The sequence below is a fragment of the Lingula anatina genome, chromosome 2, assembly GCF_051362555.1.
Source record: "Lingula anatina isolate TDL-2025a chromosome 2, LinAna3.0, whole genome shotgun sequence".
In the NCBI taxonomy this organism is placed as follows: domain Eukaryota; kingdom Metazoa; phylum Brachiopoda; class Lingulata; order Lingulida; family Lingulidae; genus Lingula; species Lingula anatina.
Genome location: NC_141768.1, coordinates 33341312 through 33352125, shown reverse-complemented (window position 1 = coordinate 33352125; position 10814 = coordinate 33341312). Strand labels below are relative to the sequence as shown.

Below are 10814 nucleotides of genomic sequence, written 5' to 3'. Positions count from 1 at the left end.
TCCATCGCTTTATATCACTTTGTTAAACAGTGTCGGTCTGGCGTAATATTAGATAACTCTTTTTTGAAAAGGAAGTTTTTATGGGACATGAAAGAGACTGAAGAAGTGAACTTCGTTCTGGTAAGACAATGTCGACTCCCCTTTATGCAAGAATACAAGCTGTCAGAAATACTGCCCACCCTCCAGTGAAAAACGTACGTCACAGTTGGATATAAGCTGTGTTTATTAAATGTCTCATTAGAACAACTAAACATGAACTACACAATGGAGTCTCCGTAAAAATACGAAGATGAATAGCATCTTTCATTATATTAAAAACCAATTACCAATTTGTTGATATTGGACTCTTGTTCACTTAATGGAAGTTCGTCTCTCTGGCACAAAAAAAAGAAAAAAAACGTATTCACTATTCTCAGTTTATCCTATATAGGTTTTAAGCCTCACCCCTGAAGACGGACCCTTAAATGCAATCTTTTTATTATTTTGCACGTTATACACTGTGCATTATGATGACGCTCTTATTCATGGTTTATATTTCATATAAAGAAGGTTGAAATCAAGAGTCTATGCCAAAGACCGCATTAGGCAAAACTGACATAACTGAAATACTGCGTGTTGTTATTAACGACTTGACCATTAGGATATATGCGGGCAATTAATTGTAACAATCGCTGACAAATATGCATATATATTTCAACATCTTAAAAGTTAACCGATAACAATAATTGATTTCAAAAATGGCTGTAAAGTATTCAAAACTTGAAATAGCAATCTAAATGGGAGTGATTCCTAAGCACATTTACACAGATGGGGTTCGAATCTCTGTCCTTCATTCTCCGTGAGAGATTATCGAAGAACACTTATCGCACAATGAAAATCTGAATTAGACCGTTTGTGGGATGTTGTATTCTTGATTTCTTTTTTAAAATCGTGTACTACCAAAGTTAGTGATGTTTTAGATTTAAACAAATTTAGTTCCATGATGGTTTACCGTTCCACGACCTAAATATGTCACCTTTGACACCAAAAGTAAAAATATCGACATTCAAGATCAAGAGGAGAAATCTATTGGCGAAAATAGTATTAAGTTTCCGTCGAGACAATTCATATATAATAAATGATTTTAAGAATGCGGTCCAATAGCCCCTAAAGTGTTTTGAATGTATAGAGGAAAATTTAGATTGGGCATTGAAAGAAAAGTATCGATAACCTGTTTCATGTAGTGTTTTTGCTCCCGTGTACACTTTACCTTGATGCAGTGATGTTTAAAAGGTATATTGATATTGTCGATGGGGATGTTTTTTTTCCGACAAAATCCCACAAACAGTTCCTTAAAGTAACTTCTTAAAGAGAGGGAGTACGTCAGTTCAATTTATGATAACAGATAATATTATACTGAGACTGTTTAGAAGGCGATGTTAGCAATCCCTTCCCGCTCCAGTTTCTTTCTTCTCTCCAAATTTGATTGGTCAGTTATAGAATAACGCCACGCCCTCCAACAGAACACAGCTGTCACGCAGACTGACACCACGCACAGCACCACCAAGATCACCAGTAACACCATGAAACCTATGTTCTGTATACAACTTCTAATGCTACTCTCAACTGCTCCCGAGTCTGGAAAAGAACACAGGGGTTGTTAAACAGGTTTGTTTCTTATGAGAATATAAAAAATGTCAATAATAAAGATACTATACTGTTGCTCAAATAGTTTAGTTTTCTCAGTTTAATTTTCAACTTTTTTATGCACCTCTCTATGATCCCAGAAATTGGCAAATAAAAGCAGTCATCCTTACAAGATAATCCGTAGGAATTTATCAATAGAACTGAAAACTGAAGTCACATATATTACCAATATGTCCCGTAAAATGCTTCTATGTATTTTGTTAATCAAATTTCTGGTTTGTGTTCATATCCACTCCCCCCCCCCCCCCCCCCCCCCCCCCCCCCCCCCCCCCCCCCACTAAGAATGCACCCCCAACAACAGTTGGCAACTTTCCAAATGAACACTTTTATATGCCTTAATCTGAAGTCTAGCGCTAACCATGTGAATTTAAAAAGCACAGCTGGTTTTTGATTTTTTAATTATTATTTTGCCATATTAAACATAAAATAACAAAGATAATGCACCTGATTTTCCTGAGTGTAGGACTTCGGGAAGAGTCTGAACCAGGATGGTAGCACCAATGGTGGAGTGGTCAGTGTAGTTAGTAGCTGACCTACGCCGACGACTAACTGCAGCCTCAAAAGGGCAGTCCGGCGCCTAATTCGTGAAATTTTTTATTATTATTTCCAACACAAAACTATCCTTTTTTTACTGGATAATGATATCACTAACCGGTGACTATCATATCACTATCGTGACCTACTGTTTAATGCATACCACTCTAAACATGGTCTGCGTTAATTTTTCTAAGTAATAAATGATACCATAAATCCGGTAAATATACACATTAAAATAAATAAATGAAAAAAAAAGCAAATAAAACAAATAAAAAATATTTCTTACATGGGTACATTTTAGATTTTCTGCATCTGGACAAAAGTCCACCTCGCATTCGATATGCAGCGTGTTTACATCTGGGAACCGAAAACATTCAAACGTGCCTGACTGTATGATGGCTCCATCTAGGGTTGGATCCGTGTGATGCTGAGAAAACCCTGTCACAAGTACAGCTGCTGGTGGATTGTCTGTAATAGGGCAGCTAAAAGGAAAAGAACAATTGAGTTTTTAGTTGGTGACGCGTATTTTGTTTCAATGTGAAGAACCTCACTTTCTTTCTTTCTTTCTTTTTATCATTTTGACATTGAGTTGGTTATTATATGTTAATGTAAGAGGCTTGCCCTTTTGTTAAACCTAGTGATATCTGTGATTGAGTAATGAGTGGGAGATCGATGTATGTCTGCATTGTTTACCTATTTTGAAGCAGCTGTAGATATGACCGCTTGGAGATACTTGGGGCTATAACGCAGCTGATGGGGTGGATACCTTTGGCATCTGCAAAAAGCACGCAATAACGAAAAACATTTTCAAGAGAACGTTGGTGATCGGAATAACCTTTTACGAAAAACGGGGTAATTATCTGTAATGCGATAGCTGAAATATGGAGGCAATAAATAAAAAAATGATTTTGTGTGTTCATTTTGTGATCATACGGGCAATTGGCGCCACTTTCTATATAACATAATAATATACCTACTACCAGAGGGCGTTAGTGTGATGCGTATAGCCACTGGTCGTCCCATAACACAGGAGATGACAGGTTCATCAAAGGGAAGACCGCTTGCGTTAACTGTCATGTCTACCAGATCCATCTTCACCTGCTCTGAGATTTTATTAGCTGCCTCTTGGATATATTGCCTAAAATAATTATTTTAACTTATGAATATGTATGAGTTTGATTAGTGTGTTAGTTTCTATTTATAAAATCTCTACACAAAATTGACATTTGACTTTTTCTTTCTTTCTCGTGGAAGACTGATTAAGAGCTGAATGGGAGAGGATGAAAACTACTCCTAAGCGTCTACTACAGGCCGCTTTATTTATACTTCAGTACAGCAAAAAAAAAACTTTTTTTTAAGAGGAGGGTGGAATTTGCCAAGAAATAATTGAATCATCGAAAAAAATCCACTCGCACTTGCGCAGCAAACACCCGACTTCTACACCACTCAGTCACACCAAACACAATGGTGCCACACCAAACACAATGCTGTTACACAAAATGCAATTTTTTGTTCTTTGCAGTACTTACAGCCTCTGTATGGACATTCCTTCCCTCATCACGGTCTGTGTGGTTGTCACGGTTTCACAGGAGAGCAGAAAGGCGTAGTCGTGCGATGTCTCTATCTTCGGACTGCGGACCGCGAGGACGGTAACTGTGTATGGGGTTTCAGGCATGCCGTCACCCTGTGGAAACAGTATAGCTTGGTTAAAGAAAAGGACTAAAGCAATGCAGGTTTAGCCCCCTGTGCTGTCATATCTGATTATACCTAATACAATTTTTAAAAAAGTGTTTAACTTAAAAGAGTTAATCGTCGTACAAGAGTCGCTATTCATATAACAGAACATCCACCCTAGATTTCAAATAGATAATTAATGCCGTGACGATAGTTAAAAAAATAATAAAAATGTTAAAAACCCTTACCATGATGCCACACTCGTTCTGAAAGGAAGCGTTCAGGACCAGTTTATGCGGGTTATAGATTGAGCCATTCCCTTCCTTGGCTACGCAGTTCTCTATGGATCGTTTTCCCTGCACGTACACGGCGCGGATGGTCACGTCCTCGCTGTCCGTCACTGACACTACTAGCTCGTCCGGATTGCGTGAACAGGAAAACGAGGCTGCAAGCATAAACAAATACATATCCTTCTTATGTTTTGTGGGGCTAGGGTAAGGCGGGATCATTGTATTTTCGATTTCTTTGATTTAGACAACGATCTACTTGATATATTTTACTTCAACGTCATTATGAAAGTATCGAAAATGTGGGCGCGCGCACAGAGAGAGAGAGAGAGAGAGAGAGAGAGAGGCGGGGGAGAAAGAGAGACGTCATAAAATTTAAAAGATAATTTAGCTGGTTGAATTCTTGCACAATAATATCGTATCGTATTTCAGGCTAAATCTAGAACACGTATCATGCAAGAACTGTCAAGCACCGTCTCTAGTGCTAATATTAACATGAAAATCTTATAAAAAGTACAGAAATGAAAAAATTGATCACTTACCTCTCGGTGCAATGACTTCTGCCCCAGCTTGGCATAGCTACAAAGACGAATACTAAGGAATAAGACATGAGGTATTCAATTGTGTCGCTGCTAGCGCTGATACATACATCGATGTGGGAAATACTGAAGGGAAGCACCGAAGGCAAGTAGTTGAAAAAAGCGGGACAGATAGGCCGACATTCATTATGCAAGGAAAGGCACAGGTACATGGATTGTCAAGCTACTATATAAAACATAAAATGATTAAACTGTAGGTAAATCCTTTGTAACTTACCTTACGCGCGGTTCCAACATCGACTTCCGTGGCGCGACTTGTCCACATCATCTGTTGCAACAGAGACACAAAACCTCTCAAACATAATTTGTATTACTGAAAATTTGCTTAAAATCCATAGGATGCTTAGCGTATCCCTCATTATAAAATAAAAGAGAGAAAGGGAGAGGAATGTGGTTTAGTTTTTTCCCAATATTTTGAATGAATAGACAAACATAAACTGCAGTCAAATAGCAGGGGAAAGTGTACACTTTTCGCATGGTGTTAAACATGTGTTGATCCTACGCAAAGGTAAAATTGCTTGGGTGAAGGTTATGTTGAAAAAGCAGTTAAGTTCTACAGATCTACCAAAAAGCACAAAAAGACGGTTTGGTTTTGCTTAAATAAAAAAGAGAAAACGTATCGCACACCAACAGCAGCACCAAATCCATCAATAAGCGCTAGTCACCGCCACGGTCATCCCCATATCAAATACATACAGTGATTGTTTTCGTAATGTTGTTGGCTGTCGTACATGGTTACCATAATCTTATTTATGTATTCCCAGAATTTCAAACCTAGAGTTTCTGGATAATGCAATCAGATAGAATAGATCTACCATGTTTAACAGTGCCATATACACTGCCATAAACACGCACACACAAGCACCAACTATTAACACACTGCTTGACCATATTCGAAATAAACGAGCACATTCCTCGAGAAATGATAATTCTTACCAACAATATAGCTGTGAATGCAGTTACAAGTATATCTCCTCGCGCCATGGTTTCGAATAGTTTGCAAACAACGTAAAACACCATTAGAACCAACCGACTGAACTGAAAGAAAGATTTATAGACAGAAAGACTTCTTACATGCATGATGCATATGCCTTACCCTCGCATTGAAATGATACAAAATCAGTCAGTTGTGGCTATAAATCAGTAATGACTGAGATCCATGACTACCTGGATACGCCGCATACACAGAACATATAGAAAGAAGTATCTAAAACTTCCTTACATCTGATTCAGAACGATAAATCGATTTTCAAACAAATTTAACTGATCTGAATGGAGCATCTGAAGAAAGTTCATTAAAACCTTTCAAATGTAAGAGTTGCCCCATTTAAATAGAAGTTATATCTAGAACGCTACAAATGAGTCGATAAATGATATTTAAGGACGGAAATAAGATAAACTGTTCAAAGTTACCTGTTTCAATCCGTCCATCCACACATACCGACTGAGCAATGAAAAGACCGTCTTTTCGCTGTTTACCTCTTCGTTTAAACCAACCACGGATACCGGCATTACATGCATTAATTACCTGGGATAATTAACCCCTAGAGAACTAATCAGTGCCCGAACCACCAAAAAACGGCATCTTTTACTTGGCTGAGACTGCGGTCCCTAGGGCTATGAAGTATTTTACATACCTGCACCTTTGACATTAACTTTCCTTTGACTTGGTAACTCCGGGGTTTATTGAGGCCACTCTATTATGTCATTAAACATGAATATGAATTATGTGTCATAGATATTCGTATATTCCTCGGTATTGCAGCACTTTTTATACAGTTGCTTGAAGTCGGGTTGTTAATTTCGCGATTAAAGAGTATGTAAAATTGTGAACAATTTCAATAACTTCAATTGCCTAAATTCACTTATAAATAGCGTAATATAAAATAATTAGGTGATAAAAAGTGATTTAATTTTGATTCAGTGTACATATAGGGCGGTTTCCCACTAAGGAGACAGGCGTATTTTCCCATGCGTAGCTCTAGTAACAAACATAGCTCCGGAAATGTGCTATCTAATTGATAGAAAGAACTGATACCCCATCTCTTCCCAATAAACGCGAAGAAACGAACTTTCATGTCTGATTTTGATTTGATTTCTAAAACGTAAAGATATGCGTAGGTAAAAAAGTTAAAATATTCCGATGTAGTAAAACCAACCAGGTGACGGTAACAGCCAGAGTATACCACTGTGCTTGTAGTAGTAGAATGCACACATTATATTCTTTTATTAAATCAAACCTACATTATCAGGGATGGCGTTATGTGTCGAGGGGACATGTTCTCAAAAGTATATTATGCTACGGGGAGTACGGAGAGGTCACGTTTGGATCACAGTCAGGTTACGCTAGTGTCAAGTGATTCTCACGGTTTATCTCGTAGTGACGCACTTTTGCTATATATGAAGCTTAATAATAAACTTGTTATTATAATTGTTTTCAGTTAAGGTCCTATATCCATTTTCAATCGTTTATTTTGCACATCATTTTTTCATAGAAGAAATGAATAGATTTTTAAAGTTTCTATTACTCCACAGAAGAAAACTTCAGCATTATCATCCATACCTGGATTGATTTTTTTCATGTACTGAACGATGTAAAAATTATAACAAAGGCATCAAAAAACTCAAAAAGTGTGTTTGAAAGCATGTTTATATTGAAAGGCCATAAAACGATGTATGCAAAAGACGTATTTGAACAATTTTAATGTAATTTTAATTTAAAAAGCACAAACATACTGTATCAAAGATACTTAAGATTGGACTTTTCAGGTTGAATATCCGTTGGGCGTTTGTCTCTAGTTAATCACAGCACAGTTCTCACAACTATACATATCCCAGTAAACTGAGTTAATTTTTTCGTCTTGGGTCTCTGGAAAGCTGAAATGTCGCCCCCTCTAGAACGGTTATTTCAATGTAACCAATACAAGGACTAAAACTGCGTAGTTCTCCCTTAATTTTACATCCTTCACACAGTGTTTGTGGTGTCGCACCGGGGTACCTGCAGATGTGATTGGCCCGAGTTATGTGGCTATATTAGAGTACCTCAAATACGACCACCATGGGTTAATGCAAGCCAAATGGTATAAAAATGAGCACTTTCAGTTTGTTCATGATGACGTCATAAAATGACGTAAAATGAATAATGTACGATCCAGATGACGTCACGCATTAACAATAGGTCCCCCTTACAGCCATTCTCCGCCTTTCCTGCGAGACATACTTATGTTTGAGCAACGCTTTCTGAGATTCTAATGTCCTAAATGAGCTGTTTCTATAAGGACTAAGTTGTGGTAGTTCACGTCCAGAATTAATGGAAAACTTCGGGTTGTTGTGCCCTGAGAGGGAGTGGCTGTAAAGTTCATGACCTTCAGGGGCCCGGATGTGTGTTAATTCTCGCTCCCTTAGGAGCCAGAGCGGGAGTCCAGCCTTGGCATTAAACAGATTCTTAGTGGCCCTTTCTTTCTCCCCGCGGTCGATCTGGTAGTGCATGTCTCCTATTTGCCAGGGGCTGAGACTCGGCAGACGGCCAGAGTGGGGCTGAACGAATCTGTGACGTTGGAGTCGATCTACCTCTGGCTGCTGGCGCCATCTGTGGTTACTCCAGCTGAGATAAGTTGACGTCATATCTAGAGGGTGTTATGCTACAGAAAAAAAAAACATGTAAGATATTATTTCTTCATGAAAGACTCAGCGTGAACCTCTTCATCTTTATTGATAAAATATGATATCGGTAAATAAATGTTACTTTTTCTCACTGAAAACTTGTTAATATTATTAATATTAAAGTCTAATAAGCGTATATTAATTTATTAAAATATCATGCTTCAAAAGAAGCACCAGCTTGAAATAATAATAATAATAAAAATTTTCTTCCACATATTCGCATAAAATTTATAGCTATTGGCCTACTAAACCAGTGCGCGTTTAAAAAGAAATTTTCCTTCGAAGTTATTTATATTTCCTAACTCAGATAAAACACGTCCAGTAGAGGTTCCTGGAGTCGTTATTTTCTTGTGAAATGTCAGGAAAACATTTAATTTTGTTTCGTATAGAATTCATTATGTAGAAATGTAAAGTATCGAACTGAAGTGTAGGGGCGGGTGCAGCAATGAAACGTGAATAGGAGAAATTAAGTTTTTTTCCCTCGAGAAAAATCGATTTTGGCTGGAAAACCCCGTGTAGGTTACCTTTAATATGTAAATTCTAGCATGCATTTCGTATTGTCAAAAAACCACATAACCACCGAGCTTATTGTGTCTTTTTCATATTTCAATCATATTGTGATGCAATCTTCAATTTCTTTCCTTAGCTTTTTGGTCAAATTAGATAATTTAATAGATTAACTAGAAAAGCACTCCGAGAGCGCAGACCTCCGTCAAGGCAGCAAAGTCTCCACCCAATGCCGTTTCACCCCTAAATTTTCGATATTTTTTATTATTGATTATTGATTGATTATTGAAACTAATCAATCTGAAACTAATCATCTGTTCCTTGGTCCTTAACTTTTTGAGTTATGTTGATGACAGACAAACAAACAGGGGTGAAAACAACTTCCTTGGCGGAGGTAATAAAATGGACTCAGTTACAATCCTCGCAATATAAACTGCTAAAAAAAATTGTCAGGAGCATAAAAAAGTAATTTTTAAAAGATCACGATGAAATAAACGAAATCCATCGGCAGAATAATTCAGAATATGAATAAATATGAAAAGAAACGAGTTTCGAATCCCCCCTCCCCCCCCCCCCCTCCCCACACACACACCGTAGTTGTTTTGTTATTCATGTCTCCGCTATCAATCCATGTCTCCGTCCATTTCCTTCCCAGGCTGTCTCCAATAATTAACTAACATCTACATGCAGGTTTATTAGTTTGAGTATCATATCAGCGCATTTCATCCAGGCTGTGCATAAGACGGGTTTGTAATTTTGCTTCAACTATTATGAAGATATGCTTTGATCTACCATAATTTGAATGCAAAGTCGGTCACTTGCGATACAGAGCACACAGTATACGTATCTTTACTTGTTTGGGTGGGAGGGAAGGAGTCTCTCTCCCAACATTTTTATTATATTAACATCTATCTATTAGCAGCTCATTAAAGGCTTGGGAGTATAAAAAAGATATATAATTCTGTCAAAACTTGTTAAAGCGGACGTATTAATAAATGCGTCCTTTCTTTGAAGTTTAGGTATACGATTAGACCCTATATATCGCATACGTAATGAATTAACGCCATGATAATTTCTAAACACAAATCTCAGACATCGTCAATATTAAACCGTGGATCTTGTGGTTTACTTTGATAGAAACATCATCTTTTATGAGCAGATTAATATCGGATAGCTTACCTGGTCACCCGACACCTCAAATCACGACAGCTCAGCTGCACGCTTTCTGCACATAGCAACTGTAAACAATACAGAAATTGCGACAGAGAAGAGTATGAACTAACTCCCCATCTCAACTAGCGCAGCTATATCATAAGGCTATCTAACTATATGTATATTTCTTTTTTAATCGATAAAGAGTTCTCATGACTGAAAGGAAAAGAATAACCCAAAAATAAGAGGCATCTTCGCGGGTTTTTATGTCTTGAAAAAAAATATTCGGTATCCATTCTGAAAAGGATCTGAATATGAAAATTAAAAAACGTGTTTTGCGAAATTGATAGACCGATTTACACGGCGATGGCTTAGTGGTAGGAAAGCGTGAGGCATGGCTAATTTAGAATTTCTGACTGAATAAAAATTGCATTACTAGGCCTATTTACATTCTAAATCATATATTTTGTTTCTGTTTATTGAAAGGCTCGCCGTGTCTTTAACTGTATATTTTACCAATGATTAAAGATCAGTTTAAAATCTATTGATTTTCAAATAATGATGAAAATGCTAAGACCTTCTTCAACTTCATAAACAACGTAGAACTACTGAATAAATAAATAAATAAATAAATAAATAAATAAATAAATAAATAACAATGACTGAAGAGTATGGATGACGTCCAAAATAGCGCATGGTCTTATTGAGG

General features: G+C 37.2%; 1 protein-coding gene and 1 long non-coding RNA gene across 2 annotated transcripts; both read right to left on the bottom strand.

Moving 5' to 3' along the window:
• Window positions 1–13: 13 nt before the first annotated feature.
• On the bottom strand, window positions 14–5166 carry LOC106167323 (uncharacterized). The gene is made up of 9 exons (XM_087004624.1): window positions 5001–5166; window positions 4727–4763; window positions 4146–4342; window positions 3753–3907; window positions 3201–3361; window positions 2917–2998; window positions 2510–2705; window positions 2131–2263; window positions 14–1617 (listed from the first exon to the last, which is right to left on the bottom strand). The coding sequence occupies exons 1-9, from the start codon at window positions 5049–5051 to the stop codon at window positions 1406–1408; spliced, it is 1224 nt and encodes a 407-aa protein (XP_086860750.1). The 5' UTR covers window positions 5052–5166; the 3' UTR covers window positions 14–1405.
• Window positions 5167–7415: 2249 nt separating this feature from the next.
• On the bottom strand, window positions 7416–10194 carry LOC147763621 (uncharacterized). Its single transcript, XR_015333286.1, has 2 exons — window positions 10133–10194; window positions 7416–8424 (listed from the first exon to the last, which is right to left on the bottom strand). It is a non-coding gene; the product is annotated as an uncharacterized LOC147763621 (long non-coding RNA).
• Window positions 10195–10814: the final 620 nt, after the last annotated feature.

Bases quoted from the DNA above. Each gene is read 5' to 3' on its own strand.
- LOC106167323 (XM_087004624.1), bottom strand. From the start codon at position 5,051: ATGATGTGGACAAGTCGCGCCACGGAAGTCGATGTTGGAACCGCGCGT. The intron at 4,343-4,726 runs GTAAGTGATCAA...TTATGCTTGCAG, and splicing joins AGAAGTCATTGCACCGAGAG to CCTCGTTTTCCTGTTCACGC. The intron at 2,999-3,200 runs GTAGGTATATTA...TGCTTTTTGCAG, and splicing joins CACACTAACGCCCTCTGGTA to ATGCCAAAGGTATCCACCCC.